Source organism: Chelonoidis abingdonii, chromosome 6 (genome assembly GCF_003597395.2).
Source record: "Chelonoidis abingdonii isolate Lonesome George chromosome 6, CheloAbing_2.0, whole genome shotgun sequence".
Taxonomy (NCBI): Eukaryota; Metazoa; Chordata; order Testudines; family Testudinidae; genus Chelonoidis; species Chelonoidis abingdonii.
In genome coordinates, this window is record NC_133774.1 from 42,057,290 (window position 1) to 42,080,892 (window position 23,603).

At 42.5% G+C, this 23,603-nt stretch overlaps 1 protein-coding gene across 3 annotated transcripts in view; it reads left to right on the forward strand.

Moving 5' to 3' along the window:
* RNF180 (ring finger protein 180) overlaps positions 1–23,603 on the forward strand; it is a 132,626-nt gene that overhangs the window by 22,233 nt on the left and 86,790 nt on the right. For all 3 annotated transcript variants that reach the window (XM_075066975.1, XM_032794813.2, XM_032794814.2), the window contains one exon: positions 3,728–4,693. In XM_075066975.1, coding sequence (XP_074923076.1) covers positions 3,728–4,693 — 966 coding nt within the window. The remainder of the gene's footprint in view (positions 1–3,727; positions 4,694–23,603) is intronic.

The following is a 23,603-nucleotide window of genomic DNA, read 5'->3' on the forward strand; positions in this document are numbered from 1 at the left end:
TTAGGGGGTCTTTCATGTGGGTCCCCATGTTTGTACCTTAGAGTTCAGAGTGGGGAGGGAACCCTGACAAGCAGCATCACTGGTTGTGTCTGCTGTGAATGAAAGGGACAGGCAGGGCCATGTTAGCGGCACAGCAAAGAACAAAGAAGCGAAGAGACTTGATTTATTTGTCAAAAACATTTATTCAATGGCCAGCCTACAATTCAGGGTGTCTAACCACCAGGCTTTGTTAGGCACATACAATTTTAACCTGTGGGACCCCCTTAACAAGTTCAAAGAGGCCCTCCCACAAGATCGAGCCCAGGAGTTCGACGCTTTGGTAGACGAAGGCAAAGCAGTGGCGAGGGGAGCCCTCTAAATGGCTGGGATGCTACTGGCTCAGTGGCCAGGGTGGTCGCCTCGATGGTGGCCATGAGATGCAGTTCCTGGTTGCAGTCCTCCGGGTTGTCCCAGGAGATGCAGGCCACTATTCAGGACCTTCCAGTTTGAGGGGGCGGATTTCTTCTCCAGGCTTACGGACTCAAGGCTCCATGGCCTTAAAGACTCCTGGGCCTCCCTCTGCTCCTTGGGCCTTCACACTCCTCGACAGGCTGGGAAGCCATTCTTTCCTCCGTCTCCTCTGCCCCCATAGTCTAGGTCCTGGAGAACTCCCCAATTGGGTTTCTACAGGAGAAAGGAGCGAGGTAAGGGGCTAAGCAGTGACATCTATCATCTTCCTGCCTGTCTGCTCAGCCTGACCCTCCCATAAACCAGGAGAAATCATTCTGAGGGTACGGTTGAGGACTACGCTCCAGTCACTTCACTGGATCCACCCTCCCTCTCTTTCCTTGACTGCCTCCACTCCTTGCAATAAGCCTGGTCTCAGCTAACCTCGGACCGTTGGGTTACACCCTGCAGTTCATAGCTGACCCTCCCTCTCACTCCCCTCCCCGTCCCTCTGGAAGGTCGTGTTCCTGGTTGCAGTAACATCTGCCCACTGGGACTCTGAGATTAGGGCGTTCACTTTGGAACCGCCCTGTATAGTCTTTTACAAAGACACGGTCCAGCTGAGGCCACACCTAGTTTTCCTGCCCAAGGCAGTCTCTCAGTTTCATACAAGCCAGCATATTTTCTTACCTATCTTTTTTCCAAAGCTGCATAATTCAGAGGAGGAGGAGGAGGCGTGTAGGCTGCATTCCTTCTACATGGAGAGAGCCAAGCCATTCTGCAAGTTGAGACAATTGTTCATCGTGATGGCCGACAGGATGAAAGGTCACCCAGTGTCCGCTCAAAGAATTTCTTCTTGGATCACTGCCAGCATTCGCTACTGCTACGATCAGGTGAAAGTGCCAGCCCCAGTGATTGTAACCACCCACTTGACCAGGGCACAGGCCTCTTCGGCAGCTTTTCTGGCTCAAGTGCCTATCCAGGATATCTGTAGGGTGGCTACCTGGTCGTTCGTCCACACATTCATGTCCCATTATGCACTTACCCAGCAGGCCCGGGAGGATGCTGGCTTCGGCAGGGCAGTACTACAAGCCACTAACCTGTAAACTCCGAGCCCACCTCCAAGGATACTGCTTGTGAGTCACCTAGAATGGAATTGACATAAGCAAGCACTCGAAGAAAAAATGGTTGCCTACCTTTTGTAATGGTTGTTCTTTGAGATGTGTTGCTCATGTTCATTCCATTACCCGCCCTCCTACTCCTCTGTTGGAGTTGCTGGCAAGAAGAAACTGAGAGGGTATAGGGTTGGTGGCACCTAATATACCAACGCATGAGCGCAGCACTCAAAGGGGCACCACAGCTCACCCTACAGATACTGCTAAGGCAAAAGTCTCTGACAACTGTGCATGTATGCGTGCACACACCTATAATGGAATGGACATGAGCAACACATCTTGAAGAACAACAGTTACAGAAGGTAGGTAACCATTTTATCTGTTGCACAGACTTCTGTCACTTCAGCTAAGTGATAAGTCACATCAGCAGTAGGTTGTCATCATTTGCATGGACTGGCACTAGAGAGGTGAGTCAAACACTTTGTCACTGGGTTTCACAGATATTTGCAGACAGCAGAGAAATGGTGAACTCGGGGATCTTGGGTTCCCATCCAGGCTCTACAGCGAAGTGTGCTGTAGTGGACACAGACCCTTCTGTCTGCTCCCTAAGCTTGACAGCTTTTGCCTGGTCACTACCAACCTGGTTCTGTCCCAGTCCCCTCTCTTCCCCAGTCCCATGCTCCTTTGCCTAAGCAGTCTCAGTCTCCATTCCTCAGGCTTCTCAACACTTTTCTGGTCTCTTTGCTCAGGCAGTCCTAGTATTCCCTTGAGTTCCCTCTGAGTTCCAGTCTACACCCACTCTCGTAGTCTGTAACCTTTCCTCCACTCCTGGTTCCTCATCCAATCTCTCTCCTCTCCCCCCTGGACGCCAGTTGTTTTCTCCCTCCCTGACTTCTTTCCTTAGTTTTTTTGTCCAGCTAGTTCCAGTTGTCCCTCTGCAGCCTAACTCCTTATCAAAATCTGTCTCTCCTTTCACCCACTCCCCAATTCTCCATCCTAATCTCTTCACTCCCCCTACTCTAAAGCATGGGGGCACTAGAGCTTGTTAAAGAAAAGGTTTCCAGGAAACTTTTTAACATTACAAAACAATTTATTTTCTCTTAACCTCGTTCCCTGAAATGGCTATACCATTTTGGCTGAAACCTCCCAAAAAAATTCAGCCTGAGGCAGACACTAGTTATGGAAACTTATTGCCCAAAGTTTGTCAGAGTTATAAGCAACAGGCTGAATAATGGGAAGTGTCAGGCAAGCTTAATAATAGGCAGTGCTACCAGCTCCTCCTATAATATAACTTTAGGTTCCTGAGTTAGAAATATCTAGCCTACATCTATAATGTTGTCTAATCAATTGGGCCTTAATCCTGCAAACACTAAGACATAGTTACTTTACCCATACAGATAGCTCCATTAAACAAATTAATATATTAATTTGAACTACTCCATTCATGAGTAATGAATATGCATGAGTGTTTGCAGGATTGGATCTTTGGTATGTATTTCCCTTAATAAAGAAGCAGTGACATAATAACGATAAAATATTGTTGATAATTTCACTTAACTCCATTTTAAAATTCGCTGCTTACAGAATGTGTTTTAGTACCTACAATGTTCCGCTTACCTTTATTGATTTCAGTTCTGCTATGGATTTCTCATTTTCAGTGTATTTGCTTGTACCTTACATTTGTACTTAAAGTACAAAATAACTCTTTTGAATTTGTATGATAAATGGAGCTTTATTCATTTTTGTGGGAAATCTCTTCCCACTGTATTTGGTTCACAAAAGGTGTATCAGCGCTCAGAAAACTTAAGTGTGAAATTATACCCGCTAAGTCACCATTAGCTTTGTGGATTGATTTAATCATTTTAAAGAGCCTAATGTTTTATTAGAGTGAGTATGGTACTGTATTACTATCTATAACATTTTCTAGGAATATTTAAGAATATTTTTAAGCAGCTATATTTTGAAATGTGTTGTCTTTCTAGAGGTTTTGGTTTTTTCCCCTCTGTTTATAAAGGACAGTTTTCAAAGGTCTAGTTTGATTTATGTTTGGTTTTGTTTTTACTGTGCAGTCTGTTTTTTGTCTCACAAAACAAAAAGTGGACCCCTTTGTTGGAGGAAAAAATAATCTAGTGGTTACTTTCTTTTTTATTTACAATGAATTCGTTGTTTTTTTCTTTTATCTATAGGCGGAGTGGATGATTGGAAAACTGAACTGCCCATTCTGTGGGGCCCGTTTGGGAGGCTTTAACTTTGTCAGCAATACAAAATATTCTTGTGGCCTGTTTGCAAATATACATCTCTGCAAGAGTCGGATTGATTATCAGCCAGCTTGTTCATTTAGATTAGCAAGATCATCAGTAAAACACATGTCACTTTGCAAAGTTCCATCTGGTTCTAATAACAAAATACAGCACAGTGTGACAGGTGGAACTTTGGGACCCAGAAATCAGGGGCTTTCATACATGGCCAGAACCACAAATGGTACTGGAAGATTAGCAGAAGCACTTTGCCTAGAGGTGAGATCAGCCAGCTTTGAGATGAACAATAAAAAACTGCACTTCAAAGTGTTTAATAAAAAAAAAAGTCCTTCAGCTTCATGGCCTGTGAATGAGAGATGCACCATAAAAACTTGTCATAGAAAAACACACAGTTTGGATTTGAATATGAGGGAGAGACATGTTTTGTTGCCTTGTTTGTATGGTGTTTCCAGTAAGGGGCCTATTTATCACAGGCAAAATAAAACACAACCCATTTACCCAAGAGGTAGCTTGCAATTAGAGTCCAATAGAAATAATAATTCCTTTCAGGGCCTATATAATTCTGATACTTTTGAGCTACCAAAACAGTTTTCAGTTACTTCCTGCAATACATTAACCTGTAGAGAGACAGAACGTGACTGTAGTTTTGAAGCTTCTGATCAATGTTCTGCGGATGCCACTGCTGACCAACTGCGTTTCATGATGGACCTCTCTTCATCTGTGAGTGCTGTAGAAGAGGACATTGGACAGCAACACATCACATCTGTTGATCTTCTGCAGCCTGCCAGTTTTTCTTTGGTTGCTGTCAATCAAAAGCTAAACAAAAGAGAGAGAAACAAGTTGAAGAATTTGAGGAAAAAACAAAGAAAGCGGGAAAGGTGGCTTCAGAAGCAGGTGAGTGTGTGAAAAATAACCCACAACTTTGCTTGTACAATTTGGTGTGTCGGTAAGAGAGGAGCTTGAAGAGACTTTTTTTTTTTAAATGTTGCCTTTTAGTGCCTGTGAAAGATTAATAGTACTGTCCACAGCCAGGCATCATGAAAACAAAAGTTGTGGAACCTGTTGTGAAGAGGTGTGTGTCGTTGTCAGATGCTACCGGTGTGGTGCTCTGCTCTCTCCTTGTTGGTATCACTCGGCTGCGTGCGTGTGTTCCCTCTGTGTGCTGCCCCAGCTCTGCGCAGCTAGCTGACACAGCAGACCCGAAGAGAACCCCCAAAGACCACAGAGGTCTAGTACGAAGGCACGTCGGCCAGGTTTATTGCCCGTATGTGATACAGTAGTAGTTCTCCGCAAGATACTTATCAGTCTACCGAGCATACTACAAATTATATGTACCACCAGCGTTACATGGACTCGGCTCAGTTAGTGCGGAGATTTCCACTGCCCCTCGGCCAGACAAAAGACATCGCCCCAGGGAATACATTCTCTTATACACAGGTACAAACAAGTTACACATTATCCTGACGTAATTGAGGTGCAACCCCTCTACGTTAGTTAATGGTAAACAAGACCCCTCCTACATAGTGAAGGTGCCTCTCACCTATGTCCACATGTGGTTTGAACAAAAAAACTCTATCCATCAATTACCCTTTTCCCCTTGTCTTGGGGATGGGTCGGCCTGTTCCTTGCCTATCAATGGTGTGGAATGTCCAGTATGTGAATGTTCTAGATTTCCTAGGTGTTCCGTACCATTTTAGGTTACGTATCTTCTTTGCAGCATCAGCCCTTTCCTTGCCAGCTTCTGTGAGCAGAGCCTGCCTCTGGCTCACAGCTTAACTTTGCTTTATGTTAGCAAAGTCTTGACCATTACTTTAGTCCAGGCCTTAGGCCTCATATCAGGCCTCTGATACCAATGTTTATGTCTCAGGGCCTCCTCTTACTACAGAACCTTCCTATATACTTGGTTTTTCCAGTTCAGTTTTTCTCTACTGCAGCAATACTGCTTTTTGACTACAGAACCATATTTTCATGAATGGAGATTGCTAGTCTAGTCAGTTTCTGTCACATTTCTTGTAGTTTTATGATATAGAAACAAATCTGCAATAGTATTCTAATACCACAAAACTTGCTTGATGTGACCAAAGCAAACTTGAACCCAGTTCCTATAAATTGCAAGCTCTGACTCTCAGGATTTCCTGTCTACAAAGTTAAAGTGACACACTTTTTCACAGAAGTAATGACCAGACAAGTAAAATTTGTAAAAGCTGTGTCAGAAGACTTACATTTAACTATTACTTATCATAAGATGATTATATATAACAATAGTAACAGATTATTTTCAATATAAGAGATAACAGCCTTTAAGAACTTTTAAAAATTGAAGGGGTCTGATTCTCTGCTCCCTTGCAGCTTTTGTGATATTTACCCATGTGCAAAGAGGGAATAAAATCCTACCATTGAGATCTGATAACATTTTACATTTGCTTTGTGCAGGTGTGAATAGGGTGACCAGATGTCCCGATTTTATAGGGACAGTCGCAATATTTGGGGCTTTGTCTTATATAGGCGCCTGTTACCCCCCACCCCCATCCCGCTTTTTCACACTTGCTGTCTGGTCACTCTATGTGTGAAAGACTACACAATGTGAAAGTCAGTAGAGAATTAGCCCCAAGAAGTTTGTTTTCATATGTAATCTTTACATTCTAACTATTTTTCCATTGAAAATATCTCACTGATGAATAAAGTATCCAGCTACACTAAACTCTTTCTGATTAATTTTTTTAAAATTATGTAATAGCAGTGTGACTGCAATTATAGTTTTCTATTTACTGAAACCATAAAAGGAAAGAACAGAATTAAAAGATGAAACAATTTTTGTTGTACCAGGGATGGTCATGAGATGTTTTACAAAATGACCAGGAACAGGTATTATAACAAACAACAAAGTTATTGCTAGGTCAGAGGAAATGAAGGACTGAGATTAATTATAATCTACTGTGTGATACAAATATTAATATAACGTCCTCCATATAAAATTTAGGAAGGATTCTAAAACCTCCAGCAGTAAAATAGCACATGCCTGGTAAGAGGTAAAAATAGGTATTATTCAGGTCAGAGAAATAGTATCTACTCAAGAAATCATTGCTGTTTTTATGGGGATATGTAATTTTAACAATGCTAGGTAATGACATCATGCTACTGTATTTCAGCTATGGAATGTAAGGCCACTGTAAACCCAATATTTAAGGAGTTAATAACTGATTGGTTTAAACTTCATAGTGCTTAAATTTGGTACATTATACATATACCATAATTTTACACTCAAAACAAACTATTTGAATAGGCTGTACTCTTTTAGTAGTAGATATCAAAATGTAATATTAATTTTAGTAGTTTCAGATTTTTTTGTGTTGATTTTCTTTTAAGACAATACTGTACTCTGGAGTGAAATTCACCTGTTTGCCAGAGGGCCAGCACAAGGCCAAAGCACCACTCAGGCCCTACTCGTGAGGGCTTAAGTGGTATATAGGCCTTGCACTAATCCTCTGCACAAAGTGTATTTCACCCTTAATATATATACCATTGTATAGGCATAATTTCATTCCAATTGGATTAGGTCCATGAGTCATTTAGACCCATTACAATACATTGTAAATGAAGCCACTAGAACACCACAAAAACTGTGTTTTAACATAACAGTTTTGAGAAAGTGATGCCTAGTTTTAGTTTTTAACCTGTAATAATAGAGTTTACCGGCTGAGTCTTCATATCTTTGATGTGAATATGAAAGAAGAGGGATGGAATAATTTTGTTTCAAAAAGAGTGGGAATTGTTATTGAAATCTGAACACCAACGTCACTGAGGATATTTCTTTTCAGTAACTTGTCTGTAGATACTGTTATTCCACTGAAATCTTTTTTCTCAAAAATGCCTCACTGGAAGCCCCTCATGTTTGGGCAAGAAACTACTACTGCCACAGGTTAAACAAACAAAACTTGAAATGGAAATTGCTATTTCTTAGAGATTTTAGAAGGGGTCAAGATTGGGCTAAAAAAGGAATGCAAATCTGGTTCTTTAGTTGTAGAAACTATCACCTATCCATAGTTCTATTTTTTTCTTTCATTTATCATTAGAATGGATGATACTTTGGGGCTGAAACAAAAACAAAATTTTGACGTTTTCCAAATGAAACATTTTCATTTGAAATGATTTGACTTTTCTAAATTTACTTTGATTTCATTAAAATATTAAGACTTTTTAAAATAACTCAGATAAAAAGAAATATTTCATTTCAAATTGTACACAGTGTTTCATTCAACACCAAATCAAATATTTTAGACTTTTGGAATGGCCACCGAACCAAAAATATCAGTTATCTGCACAGTTCTGGCTATAATAACGTAGAGAGATTTTAAGATATATCTGCTGAGTGGGAAAACTAAAAATTAGATTTCAATCTTAGTTCTGGATTTTCTGACTTCAGAGTGCTTGATTTCTCAACCTTAATGTTGCACGAAGGCTAGTCTTATATGTGGAATATTTAAACGATCATTTATAAAATGTGCTTTTCAGGCTCTCTAATCACACATGGCAAGCTGTGCAGTCATCATACCCCTGCCCCTGTGATATTACCTTCCCATACGAGTATGGACTCAGAAGTGCAAACCACACTTACAGAAATACATGACTTAGTCCAACGTGTCACAAAAGAAGAAAATCCTCCCTCCTTACCATCACACCTCTTTCCAAGCCTGCCCCCCTAGTTAATCTGCAAACCCAGCCCTTCTTCCTAGGCTTCCTTCACTGACCCTACCATGTCACCCCACTTTGTACCATCCTACTTAGGGCCAGAGGATGTGGGTAGTGCCACAAGTGGACTTGTGTTTTAAACAATGAATTGTTCTGTAGTGTCTCATGTCATGATTTTGAGCTTGCTTATTACCACATACTTAGCAATCAGATGATAAAAATTCACAAAAATGAAAGTGCATAAGCTTATAGGGGGTTGATTGAAAGAGGTTAGATCGGGAACATCTCACTGCAGTGCTCTTTGTGGGAATCTCTGTGTAGGACTTTTTCCTGATGTGAAGTGAATTTATCTAATCCTCTGTACAAGTGTATTGTGTATTTCAGTTTTATTTATTTTTAATTAAACCTTTTCCTCCTACTATCAGCTTGAGAGAGGGAGGATGTATTTTCAGACTTTGGACAAATTCATCTGTAAATACAGAGGTGTATTCTCTGGATTTAGCCCATTGAAGGCAAGTGAATTTTTCCTGTGGTACACTGAGCCATCCCCACTGCAGCCGCTGGCCCCAGCACTTCACCTGTCTGATCTGCGCCACACTCAGCCCCCCACCTTCCAGTCCATCCTGCCCAAGTGCAGTGTCACTTCTCATTCCAGAGGGGAACACGGTCTTGCTGAAAGTGGGGCAAGACTGGGTAGGCCTCCAAGAGAGAGCCCTGGTGCAGGAGCCGGCCCCACAGCTGTTGTGAGAAGCAGCAGTGCTGGCTGCCCGACTGCCCAGTGTGCCCGCTCAGGTTTAACCCTGTAGCTGCAGAGCCAGACCTGAACAGTGCTGCCGCCCTTCTTCCCTCTTCCCCACCCTGAATACAGGGGTTCCAATGCCACTTACTCAGTTTTGGTCCTATGACAGAGGGACTTCAGGGCCAAACCTGAGTGTACGTAATGTTCATATGGCTTGTAGGTACCACTGCCAGCTATTGTGGTAAGCCAGACTATATCAATACATTTTGTGTGTTATAACGAGGTACATATTACAGTGTTTATAATTGTGTTAAAATTCATCAGCCTTAAATCATAAGTAGTCTGTTTAGAGAGTTCTATAGAGGACTGCATAGAATGAGATGTAATGACTAAATTGTGTTTTTTAACAGCAGGGGGCACCAAACTTCCTCTAACTACAAAATCATGGAAAATTGTTAACTTCTATCAAAGAGCAGCATACAGTATAGTTAAGGAACAGGTTTGGTACAGTACAGTATATTGTTAGAAAGGTAATAGAGTACAACAGTTACAGTGTTTATTTCTAACAATCGTATGTTTTAAGAATAGCAGTGGTGCTTCTTAGTGTTACTATAGCCAAGAATCTGCCAGCATTTCTATTGTAAAATGTCTTTATTAAGAATCTTGTTATATATGTACTTATATAGTGTGCCCTGCCCTGAAGTTTATGATAAAATGTCTAAAAGGGCTCATCCAGGGGACTGTCTTTTTGCCTTTCTTTAAATTTGATTTTATTTGGTTTTACAGTTGTTTAGTTACAGAAAGAATATGTGGTTTGTTTAGAATTTACAGCATCTCATTGGAAAGGGTAGTTAAAACTCAGGTCAAGGAAAATGTTGGGCTCTTGGCTTTAATTTGTAGCTTGACAACTGATATGTGTTTTTGTATCTCTTCAATAATATATTGAAGCTAAAAAGGGTCTGTCATACAAAGATACATGTTGATCAATTTTTAAAAGGTTAGTTTTCATTATGCTATTAATGTTAATTTAAACTCAGATTAAACAGGTAGTTAAGTAATTATGACAGCTTTTAAAATGCAAACCTCGCAAGATTGTCTTGTGGTTAAGATGCTGGACTGGGACTCAGGATGACAATATAAAATTCGGTCATTTTGGATGAACCAGAATCACCTCTACTGATGGGTACTGAAAGACACTTGATATCGGACTCTAGTTTCTTGCTGGTATTGAACCATTCCCTGACACAGACATGCTTTCTGGTGCCCACTCAAATGGGTAGACTCCCTGCCCATATTCATGATCATCTGCCCTATCTCTCCCCTGGACTATGATGAAGGAGCTCCTCTGCCTGCCAGATTTCTGGTCAGGATTCACTCAATTACCAGTCCAGAGCTGCCTCTCCCAACACCTTCTCCTTAAAGGAATCCTCAAGGCACAGGCCACCCCTTGCTCTTCCTGGTCTGAGCATTCATGGGTGCCTGCTCCGTTCCCATATGAACCTTCCCACTGGTCATTCTGGGTTGCATGAGCTGTTTGTAGGGAACAGTTCTCCTGAGCTCCTAGCTACACTCATAAGGCGCATCAGAGGCAACAGAGCTCTACCATCGGTCATCTTCTCAAAAGGATTCTTTTGAGAGTCAGTGGATAGATGTAGCTTTTTATCAGCCCCTGCCACTAATTTCTCTTTCTCCTCACCTGATGATGCAATGATGTCACCATCCCACTCAGTCATCCATGATTTTAAGCAATATCGGGATCTCATGATATTGCAGATTCTCTTCAGATCCTGATGGAAGAGATTAATGAGGTTTCAGCATAAACTGATTAACATCCTTTGTCCTGCCTCCACTGGTAAGATAACTCTGCCTACAAAAAAGGTTCTGCTTGAACTTGCAAAGACAATTTGACAGACTCCAACTACAATACCCTCTACTGCAAGAGAAGTGATAAAAACTTCTATGTTCCCCTTAATGGATAGAGTCCCTATATTCAACTTCATGCTCTGTGGTAATTAATGCAGTCAATGAATGTAATGAGCAACACCACTTTAAGATTCACCTATCATGATAAGGACCAAAAGAGGTTTGATTTGTCTGGCCATAAAAGTTGTTATTCTGCTTCACTACAATTTAGAATCACCAGTAACACCTCCTGATGACAAAATACAACTACACCAACTATGGGAAGTTCAATGCCTTTATTGACCATCTGCCACAAGAACAACGAGAGCAACTTCAGGCTATTATCAATGCAGGCCAGTTGTTAGTGAGGACTTCTCTTCCAGCATCCCTGGAAGCAGCTTACATTGCAGCATGCTCAGTATCAACAGCAAATGATATGTGCCGTGTTTCTTAACATCAGTCATTGGGGATCTCTCCTTTGACAGATTCAAACTATTCAATTAATCCCCTGATGAGTCCTTGCACTCTTAAAAAAGATTCCACGACTTCCCTTCAATCTGCAAATAAGAGGAAAATTTAGCAAGTGACTAACAGCACAGATGTCTCGCCCCATTCTCTTCCCAGTTGCCATGACCAACATGTCTCAGGCTTGGGTCCATAGGATTCATGGGAGCAGCCACACTCCAACCCTCCCTCTGTGACAAGTGACAGACGTGTCTCTCATTGGATGGGGAGCTCATCATCACAGTCAAATTGTCCACTCAGTAATCCATTCCTCACATCAACTTACTGGAACTCAGAGCAGTCAGATAGGTCTGCAAACACTTCCTACCTGTGATCAAAGGCTGATCTGTAAGAATATTGACAGACAACAGAGCCCCCATATACTATATAAATTGCCAGAGAAGAGCAAGATCAGTTTTTTGCTCAATATTAGAAAATAATCAACTGGAAAGACATACCCGCAAAAGTGGAAGAGGTTCCATCATAGTGTTTTGAACAGTTCCTTCTGAATTTGAAGAACTCTAGACTGTTCTGTCAGAGTTCATCCAGCAGCAATTACAGCTTTCCACTCCATAGTCAAAGGGCTCTCAGTCTTCATGCACGCCACCACCTCTCCATTTATTAAAGGATTATCAAACCTTTTCCCCCATGCTAGACAACCTTAGTCTGGCATGGGATTTAAATGTGGTCCTTAATTCCCTGATGAGGCCTCCCTTCAAACCACTGGCTGTGTCCCTGTCTACAGCTCTCCATGAAAATTGCATTCTTAGAGCCTATTACCTCTGCTAGGAGAACTGGAGAATCAGGAGCTTTAATGGCTGACCCTCCCTACACCACCTTTTATAATGAAAGGTATCTTTCTGGACATAGCCCCGCTTTTTACCTATGGTCACCTCAGACTTCCACATTAATCAGGTCACTAAGCTTCCAGTTTGTACCAGAAACATCTCCAAATTAGAGAGGGAAGTTGCTTATCATACCCTAGATGTCAGAAGAGTCTGAGCCTTTTATTTAGAAAGGACACAACCGTTTACGGCCTCTCCCAGATTGTTTTTCTCTTTCACATACAGAGTTAGAGGGTAGCATTCTGATATATTTTATACATGCTTGTTTAAAAGTCAAACATGGACCCGGGAAAATTCCTTTTTTCAAACATTGTTTGGGATTAGGTCATGGTATAAAATTTGGCAAAATGTTTACATACCACACTTCTAATCTTATGAGGAGCTGAGCATCCTCAACTCCTATTGAAGTAAATAGGAGTTGGGGCACTTGGCATTTCATAGGAATGGGCTTCAAAAGAAACAGCTTGATTTTAAAAAAGGATTTGCTAAACTTTATGAGCACACATTTTTGGTCAGTAATACTTTTCTTTTTGGCTCTGGGAGTTCTTTTTTCTGTGACCCTTTTTACTTTGGGAGGCACTGCATGCTTCTTGCATACAGAACAGAGTTGTTATAAGTGGAGAATAGAGCTCAACAGATGGTAAAAAGAAACTCTGCAGTACTAAATGAATTTTGTAGAAAGAGTGTTTTTGCAGAAGTACTTGTAATTTGATTGTGTGCCAACAAATGAATGTTACTGTTCTCAGTAGTGTATAATTTATGAGAAATCATTGTGAATAATTTTTCATTGTTTTGAGGCTTGGTTTTCAGATCTGGGCTCTGTTTTTGTAGTCATAATTTTGTACACTCAATTCATGCATACTTTCTCCAAGCAAGTCACTGCAGGTGCACAAGTGTGCGTGTATAACATTTCATAAACAAAATTCCATCCACAAAAATGGAGGCATGGCTTGAAATCCACGAGGTAACTGGAACATATCAAGACTGAGATAATATGTCTTTGAATATATACGTGTAGCTTCTTTGTATCGCTTGCTTTTTTGTTTTTTTGATGTGATGATTTTGAAGTTACAAACTGCATTATTTTCCAGAGTTACCGTTTCAAATAATGGGCCAAATCCCTGGTGTAAGTCCAATGATAGGCTTTGTTATATTTCTTATGTATATATTTTCAGTAGTTGTGCAGGTGGTACGGAGTCTCGCCATTAGAGCAGGAGCTCAGAGAGGCATTTTGTGTAGTGTATGCTAACCTTTTGGGGGGTTGCATTGTGTGCTCCTCTTTGTGGCAGGCCACATTTGCTGTCTGTAATGGCCCTGTTTCCTTGCTGCCCCTTTCTGGGATAGTTTAGCATTGCTAACTTGCTGCTGCTCTTGTCATCAGAATAGCAGAAATACTGCAGTTGTGCCCAGCACTGCACAGGTTGGGTGGAAGACACCATCATCTGCCACCTTTCCCATCATTGCTGAGCCTGAGAGCTTGCTGGACATAAATGAGGCAAGGAAGAAACTAAGATTTTTTGGGGCCTGACCAAAGTTCTTTGATATCAGCATATATTTCATTGATGGCAGTTAGCTTAGAAGTCAGGCAGTTTGAGTGACATATTTGCTGACTCATCGCTGTTAGTCCAAAATAGTGATGATGAAGAGTTTAGGGCAGTGACTCTCAACATTTCCAGACTACTGTACCCCTTTCAGGAGTCTGATTTGTCTTGTGTACCCCAAGTTCCACCTCATTTAAAAACTATTTGCTTACAAAAATCAGACATAAAAATACAAACATGTCACAGCACACTGTTACTGAGAAATTGCTTACTTTCTCATTTTTACCATATAATTATAAAATAAATCAATTGGAATATAAATATTATACTTACACATCAGTGTATAGTTTATAGAGCAGTATAAACAAGTCATTGTATGAAATTTTAGTTTGTACTGACTTTGCTAGTGCTTTTTATGTAGCCTGTTGTAAAACTAGGCAAACATCTAGATGAGTTGATGTACCCCCAGAAGAGCTCTACATTCCCCCCAGGAGTATGTGTACCCCTTCTTGAGAACCACTGGTTTAGGGCTCAAGAAGTGTTTTAAGTGAATATTGTATACCTCTGACTTGTGGAAGCATCAAGTATTGGAAACAATTATATTATGTTTTTAAGTAGCAAATGAGCAACTAATGTGTTTTAGAGTTTTAATACTTTTTAGTAACATGGTAGATACTGAATAAATGTAACGGAGGCCTTCAGAGCTAAAATCTGGACTGCATAGGAGCATAATAGAAAGCAGGAACTCAGTAGCAATACTGCATGAACATGAAGGAAGTCCTTAGAAAATTTGTTAGATCTTTAATTCTTGTAGTGGCCAGGAAATACCTTCCTCCCTAGTGAAAAACAATTTTGTTTTAAGTTTGGAAAGCTAACTTGAACTTAGAATGGCCACACCGCACATTCAGTGAGGTGGGGAATGTTACCTAGCTTGCCAGGGAAATGGGTATACCTCTTAGAGGGGTAGAGAAGCACAGAGGTTGCTGCACACACTGCGGGTCAGTGTGGGGATGGTCACTCATCCTCCAAGTGACCAGAAGAGAGGGGAAATTATATAGGTGCAAGCTGGGTGGGAGAAGCTCTCTTTCACCCAGACCAAGCGGAGCAGCAGAATGGATTGGGCCTGCTTTGAGCACGGGGTTGGACTAGATGACCTCCTGAGGTCCCTTCCAACCCTGATATTCTATGATTCTGTGGAGTAGCAAGGACTCTGACTCTGCAGTGTGCATGGTGCCGCGTGGGAACAGGACATTGAGAGTGGGGAAAAGGGGTGGAATCCCCCACCCTCTAGACCACAGAGGGTGAAATGAGTGGGAACAGTAGGGGAAGAGGAGTCAGTTAGTGAAAGAGCTCAGAGCTGTATCAGATCAGCGGGGAGGGGGAAAGGACCCCAACTCACCCACGGCTGCTGTAGGAGGCAGGCTGTGGGAGAAGGTGAGACGGATTGGGTTTCAGGCTTTGCTTCAAGCCAGAGCAGGTAGGCAAGGGTAGGATGACTTCCTTCTTCCAGCTAGGCATAGCAGGAGTGTAGAACAGGGAGGGGAGGGATTTTCAAACCCAGCACAGGATGACTGGAGTGGGGCTAAAGAGGCCATGGGGGGACCAGGTGGTTGGATCCTTACTACTTGGGCTGGACTGAGGTTGGAGGATCTCAGGCTGGTCTGTCAGTTTATGAAAGGGAGTCTCCTCCAGGAGAAACAAACACCCCTATGGGTGAGCTGCCTGTTTTTGCAGGTGGGACAGGCACCAGAGAATTGATTCAGGTGGTTCAGGCGGTTGCTTTTTAGATTGTTTCCACAGCACTGCAAGGCTTGCAGGGTGTAGTGGGTTGCCCAAGAGCCAGGACGTTTGGCAGAGGAGAGTCTGATCAGCACCAGATGGAACTTGCAGGGGAAGGTGTGCAGGTGAGTCCTTACCACCCAATGTGGCAATGGGTGTCTGTAGGGGGGACCTTAGTGGGGTTCAGTGATCTGGCTCCCCTTGAGAGGCTTACATGGGGCAGAGGAGGTTGGACCTAGCAGGGAAATAAATAGACCTGGGGGAGGATCGGGAATCCTTAGAGATGTCTGGAGTACACACACCTTTTGTAGATGCTAATGGTATTACACAGCTGCTGCAAGCTAACCTGCAGTTATTTCAGCAGCTGGGAGCACACATGGGTGTGGGGTCGGGAAGGGGTAGTAATGAAAGCCCAGCATGGTCCCAAGTTTGGGAGACAGGCAATAGGTGGGTTCGACCCCTCTCCAGAGGATGGGAGCCCCTAGTGGTGGGAGATTTCTGGGCATCTTTCGAATCACCCATTAACAGAGACTGTAAATTCGTGACATAGAATTGCTGCCCCAAGGGATGCTTTCGGTGTGTGTGGTGGGGGGGGCAAAAATGCCCTGAGGGTGCTCCAACAGTCAATCATGAGGATGATAGGGTTGCTGACCTAATGGGAGTTCACCTGGCCAGTAGCACGAGGGATAAAATTTTGAGAGGTGACTATGTAGACATATTATCTTTGTTGCACAGGGAAGTACTGACAGACAGTAAGCCAGGACAAAGCAAGCAGGACAATGAAAAATCTGAGCGGCCAGGGGTAGTTAGAGCATGGGAAGATTGGGAGGCTGCTTTCCTGATCTATACAGGAGTTATTGCAGAGGCTTACCCAGACAGAAGCCCAGCATTATTTAAATATATGTTTATAATCAGATGGTTATATAATATATTTGGAGCATGTCTTGGTTTAATTATGATTAACAGTTTAGATTGAGTGCGACAACACAAACTGGGATCCGGTGGGACATATCACACCATATGCTGGGGTTGGAATGGAATGGATAACACCACAGCAAGCCCAGCAAAGGCCTGAGGCGTGTAATGACATTTTCTAGGCATTCAATGAATGTGGTTGTTTTCATAGCATCTGCAAATTCAGACATGCTTGCGAAACGTGCTTTGGGGCTCATAGCCGGGGCCGGCTCCAGGCACCAGCTTATCAAGCAGGTGCTTGGGGCGGCACCTCCGGAGCAGGGTGGCACTTACAGGTATTCGGAAGCAATTCAGGGGAGGGTCCCTCACTCCCACTCAGAGCGAAGGACCTTTTGCTGAATTGCCGAAGATTGTGATTGCAGCTTTTTTTCTTTCTTTTTTTTTTTTGGCTGCTTGGAGCCCTTGGAGCTGGTCCTGCATATAGCCTATTTTTGACAGAGCAATAAGGGAAGATCGTAGTGGGGGAATGGGCTGGGAGATAGGTCAGGTGCCACCCACAGGCCCATGGGGCATTATAGCAGAGTATGGGAGACAAAACACAGGGAGGCGTGAAGGGTGAGCTGAAAGCAGTGAGTTGGACAAGGGCACCATCCTCAGTTAAGATGGAGATTTTAAGGGTGTTTCTTTGGAATTACCCTAACAAAGTAGGTGGGGCATATTTGTGGGATGGGTTTATTGTGTGATGCCTAAAAATGTGAAGTCCTTGGTGGGGATGTGCCATATTGTAAAGAAAAAGATTACATGGGAATTAAATGAGACTAGTGTAGCAAGGCCATTCAATCAATTAGGTATACAGAACTTATGGATTTGTCCCCCTTCGGTTGGTCCCTAAAAAGGCTCCAGGTGAATATCGATTAATTCATTACCTGTCATACCCACAGAGTAGCTCAGTTAACAATGGAATAGATCCAGCTTTGTGTTCTATGGCCTAATCCTCTATTGATGAGGTCATGCACATGGTTAGGTCTTGAGGCCCAGGGCAATGATGGCTAAGTGTAATATTAGTTATGCTTTTCGACTGTTGCCAGTGTATCCATCAGACTTCAATCTTTTGGGTTTCTCTTTTAAGGAACAATTTTTATTTTCATAAAGCTGCACCCTCCAGGGGATGTGCAATATCCTGTTTGGCATTAGAAAAATGTAGTACATTGCTACACTGAACAAAAAATGGTTTAAAATGTACTGTTTGCTGTACATTTTTTAGACTGTATTTTGTTCACAAGCAGGGAGAAGTTGGACAAGTATGTTAACCTGTTGGACACCTTTCAGGCCTTTTCTAAAAAATTGGGGGGTCTTCCTATCGGAGTTAAAACCGGAGAGACCTTCCACTACACTGACCTACCTGCGAAACGAGTTAGATACAAAGGCTGCCATATTGCGGCTCCCTCAGGATAAGCTTCAGGAGCTACTGAGCTTGCTTAGGAGAGGTATAGGGGACCAAGAGAGTTACACTTGGTGAGCTGCAATCTGTTAATGCACACCTTAACTTTGCCTGCCAGGTGGTGGCCCAGGGCAGATATTCTGTGCCTGGCTGGCAGTGGCCACTAGAGGCATAGCAAGACCTCACCATTTTATGAGAAGCAGCAGAGAATCCTGTGGCACCTTATAGACTAACAGACGTTTTGGAGCATGAGCTTTCGTGGGTGAATACATGCATCTGATGAAGTGGGTATTCACCCACGAAAGCTCATGCTCCGAAACATCTGTTAGTCTATAAGGTGCCACAGGATTCTCTGCTGCTTCTACAGATCCAGACTAACATGGCTACCCCTCTGATACTTGACATTTTATGAGAATTACTAGAGAGTGGAAAGAGGATTTGGAGTTATGGAAACAGTTTCTGAGCCATGTTAATGGTGTATTGTTATGGAGAGAGGACTGGTTACTGGAGGCTGATTTTAAATCACCTTGGGTGCTTTGGGAGTTATGCGTTTTGGGGTATTTTGCCAAGGCAGTTGTGTACCCAGCAATGGCCCTCCACCTGAATGTAAAAAGAGAGTTCAGGGCATGATGTTTCTGGAATTTTTTCCCATTTTGGTTGCAGTGGTTGCTTGGGGGAACAGAGTTTGCTAATAAAGAGTGTGTTTCTGGTGTGACAACATGGTGGTGGTATGTTGTTACTCGCCAGTCCTCCAGATCACACAGGGTCATGAGGTTGGTAAGGGCTACAGTGTTTCAGCCTTAATATCTGTTCACCTTCCAAGGACGTGCTTGAGGTTGATAAGAGCATAGCAGACACATTAATTAATTTGAAGATGGACAGATTTTGGGAGGTGGCACCAGGAGCCAGCAAGGAATCTGAGTGGATGCTGCTAGCACTATGTAACCTTGGCGTATGATCATCGTCATTGTAGCAGTGTTAGCGCAGAGGGAGGTTGGTGACTCTACAAGTGTTGTCTCACTCTGAGAGAAGTTTTGATAAGTTTGTGCAATTTCAGGATCTGGAAGCCCAGTCACCTGTGTGGCCCATTACAGAGGAACATGTGCTCCACAGTTAAGAATGCCAGTCTTAACTGACACCATCTCCAGTGGCCTATCAACCCTTATGTTTGTCAGTAGACTGAACAGTTACTCAGATCCTTGCAGCAGTTTCTTAGTTTGAAGGTTTCTAGCGGAGTGGTCACAACCCACTGGAGCCAGGGAGGATACATGTCCCATCATAGTTGATATGCTTAGGGATCTGTGTTGATCCTGGAGAATGTACGTTGCTGTGGACAGGAGATGGTGGTGTTCAGGGTAGCATTTCTGGACTAGTATGTTTTAGAGCTTTTAGGATCAACGAGTTAGTTCCTGGGTCCTTTAGGAATTATTCTGGAAGGGCCTTGGAAGGAGAGAGATACACTGGGAGGGGCAAACGCTTATATTAAACTTGCAGAAGTCAAATACAGATCAAGGAGGCCAGGGTGAATCCATAATCCTACAAGCAGGGTGGTGAGCCCTGTGGAGGCTTTGAGGGCATGTGTGATGATAAGACTGGGAAGGTATGGGCCCCTCTTTATGCACTGTGACAGGAGGGCTCTCACATACTAGTTCGTTATGGGTTGTGGCTCCCAACCCAAGAATTTAGTTCCCACCCATTCAGGATTGGGGAAGAAACAGCACTAGCTAAGCTGAGTATAGGGGCTAGAGCAAATCAGGCAATTGGGCCTTGGCATTCACAAGCAACCAGAATGTACATGAGAGCCGAGGTGGGAAATCAGAGTTAATTTTCTGTTGTGTTTTCATTCCAGAGGCAGGAAGATAGGCCAGGCAGGCAGTGGTGTGGTTCTGCAGACACAGTATTGCCCACAGGTGGGCTTCCAGGTTGTCTGAGGGTTTGCAGGTGGGGCTCAGTGATGAAGCAGTTCTGAGCTGGCATGGAAGGAGAGGCATGTTATGGGACCAGCTGATGCCTCTTCTTTATACTATGGGAGCCCATGAGTGGGCAACAGATACAATTGTGGTGTCGCTAGGGGAAAATGATCTGTGAACATGTAAAGGGGTAGCCTTAATGCTTAATGCTAAGAAGGGCTCGGGGCAAACCTTGGAACGTTTCCCAGGAGTAAAAATTGGTTGGAAATGCTACAGTGCAAGGTGTGACTGGGAGCTGTGAAGCCCCCTCAGGTCGACAAGGCTAGGAGGTGTGTGAATAGGGAAGTGGCCAAATTCATGGGAGTCATAGCGTGTTAGTAATGTCACATCCCGACATAGCATAAGGGGCACCATAATTGTTCAGGGAGAATGGGGTTCACCTGTCAGGCTTGGGGCTGACATGTTTTGTCGATATTAAAAGGAGCATTATGAGATGTCTGGGAACCCAGCTAAGGGTAGGGGGAGGCAGCCAAGCTAATTGCTGGCTCCTCCTTGTGGCAGCTATCCAGTGAAGGTACTCCATAAGGAAGGGATACAGTGATCAGATAAATAGCTTAGTAAAGGGTTTAGAGTTGTTGTTAAATGGAAGTGGGGGTTTGTAGCTTATATGACTGGCCATGTAGGAGTCAACTCCCCCCTCCTTTATAGCCCACCTTTAGTCCTCATGCAAGGGTGGTGGTGCTCAGGTCCCAGCAGTGGGTTGGCTGGGGAACAGGATGGAAAGGGGGATGCTGAGGAAGTCCTGTTGGTAGATTTTAAAATGATTGTGGCGTTATCTGCACTGTATTCTTTTATCTGCCAGATACTCCCAAACAGTTAATAATAAAGTTACAGACTAATTAAAGCACATCCAGTATTTCCTGTCCTCCTTCCATTATAGCCAGATGAGAAATAGTTTTGTAGTAACTAAAGTATCTGTGAATTTTATTTAGACTCAGTCACTTTCCTTGGAATCTACATTAACAAACGTCCAGACCTGGGCATTCCACAATTACACTGAGTGGGAAACAATCTTTTTACAAAAGAATAATATTAATTTTTACATTTCCTTAAAAATTACCACTTTGTGCAAACTGTGAATAATCACTGGTAATTGTAAGAAATTGCAAGCATCAATAGGATACCAGACAATAAAACAGAAAAATCATGTAAAAACTAATAGCAACTGTAAATTCGATAATATAGCAGAGGTTCCTATAGTGGAATAATTTAAAATAGCAAATTACTGGAGAGGAATTGTTGCATTTACCACTGGAAAAGACTACAGATATGTTGCATGGTAGTCTGCATCTCACAATTAAATGTGCTGTCAATAAGCTGAACTAATTAACTGGAGTCTAGATATGATTAATCTAGTGATCCTGTACAGCACAATAATACATTTATCTTATACATCTGGCATTAAACAAATGGAAAAGGTTATTGCTTAGCAATTTATCCATAGTAGCAGAGGAGACATTTTCAAATTAGACCTTTGACTATGAGATAACTGCAACCCTTTCCCCCTTTCCCATAAAAGATTTGGTACTTTTAATTGACGTAGATAAATGTTGGCATGGTGATTTGTTTGAATTCAGTTGTCAAAATTATACATTTTTTTTAGTAATAGTCTAGCAGCTTTTGTGCAAAACTAATCAAAATATGTTCTGAATATGCATGCAGTAACTGCATTTTTTCATGAGTTTTTTTTCTGTGTATGCATTCGTTTGTGTTTTTGACTTTTCATAAAGGTATATGCACTTCTGAGTATGCCACAGTCTGTTTATTTGCTATTTTATATGTTTATTTTCTTTTAGATTTATGAAGTATAGAGAAATCATAGTTCAAAACAAGGAAGGACTTACTAAGAATCAAAAGCTATACAACAGCAGGGAAAGTTTTCATTTGCAAAACCTTCCAGTGAAAAGTCTTGGTTAGTAACAGATTTTCACATTTATATTAAGTTCCAAGTCTCTCAACTGCTTGCGAAATACTTTAAAATTACTTACAAGATAGTATCTGTTTCCTCTGGGAAATAGGTAAAATTCAGTCAGAGGTATGTAAGTACCTGTCAGAAGACCCTGAGCTGCTAAGGGTAAGTCAAACAAATATACAGTCCAGGTACTAAAATTAAGCACCTCATTGTAAGGTATTATGGCCTGGATCCTCAAAGATACTTGTAGTTGCAATACCTAACTTTTAGATGCCTAGAAAATCACAGAAACAGCAATGTAATCCACAGAATGTCACTTAGATGCTGAGACTCCCTGTACTTTGAATGAGGAGCGACAGGGCCTTGAAAGTGTGATCTACAAAAGTCAGCACACTTGATAGGGAAATATCTAAGTTAGCCAATAGGAGATGCTGATGACAGGGGTGTCTTAAGGCCCAACCTTTTCATGGAGTTAGGCGTCTATGTCCAGACTGCAAGGAAGTGCTTATCTCTGCTTGCAGTTCACAGCCTGAAAACCCTCTCCTGGAGCCAGGAGGCTTAGGGGTATGTCATTTCTTGTGAGAATGAGTTAGACATCTGCTTCATTCCACACGATATTTCCGGAGGAGGTGGTGGTGGTGGTGATGCCTACCTCATAACCTTTAGCTCAGTCTTTAGAGCGCTTACCTAGGAGATAGGAAACATAGGTTCAGTTCTGCCTGAGAGGGACAAAAGAGGTGGGAGGCATTTGTTCAGATCCTTTCTCCGCCTCAGACAGAATTGAACCTGGGTTTTCCACCTCTCAGGAGAGTGCTCTATCCACTGAAGTATGGGATAGTCTGATGTGGTGGAGCTCCTTCAGTCTCTCTTGTTGCAGCTGTTCTGCCTTTCAAGAATCATTGGATCCGGGGACAGGATCTTTGAGTCTCCAATCTCCCAGGTGGGTGTCCTAACCACAGGGTACAAAGTCAGTCTCACTCTCTCACCTTCTGGGCCTTAGGCAGGAGATAGGGATCTATATACCTAGAGTGAGGCTGCAGCATGCATGCAGAGGCAGAAGCATAGACGCTTAGAAACTTTTACCCTAAATTTGAGGCCCTGAATCAGTTTAGGAACCTACATGATTTGGCGGCAGCCAAATGCAGATTTGTTGAGCTCAATCTCAGCTAAAGGTGGGGCTTAGGCACCTAAAATTAAAGTGGATCTGGGCCTAAAATTCTTCATGTTCCATTCAGGTGAATGGGAATTTAGAGATCTTGGTTAGCAAAATTTGGGCCAATTATGTCATAATAACTATATCAGTTATGTCATAAGAACCAGAATGTCATAAGAACTATACCAGCAAGAAAACACTTGAAGGTACTGAATGGTTTAAGAAAGGAAAAAATACCAATTTAGTAGTAATCTTACATGTTCAGAAATTACAGCTAATTAGGGATGAGCAAGATTCATAGACTCTAGGACTGGAAGGGACCTCGAGAGGTCATCGAGTCCAGTCCCCTGCCCTCATGGCAGGACCAAATACTGTCTAGACCATCCCTGATAGACATTTATCTAACCTACTCTT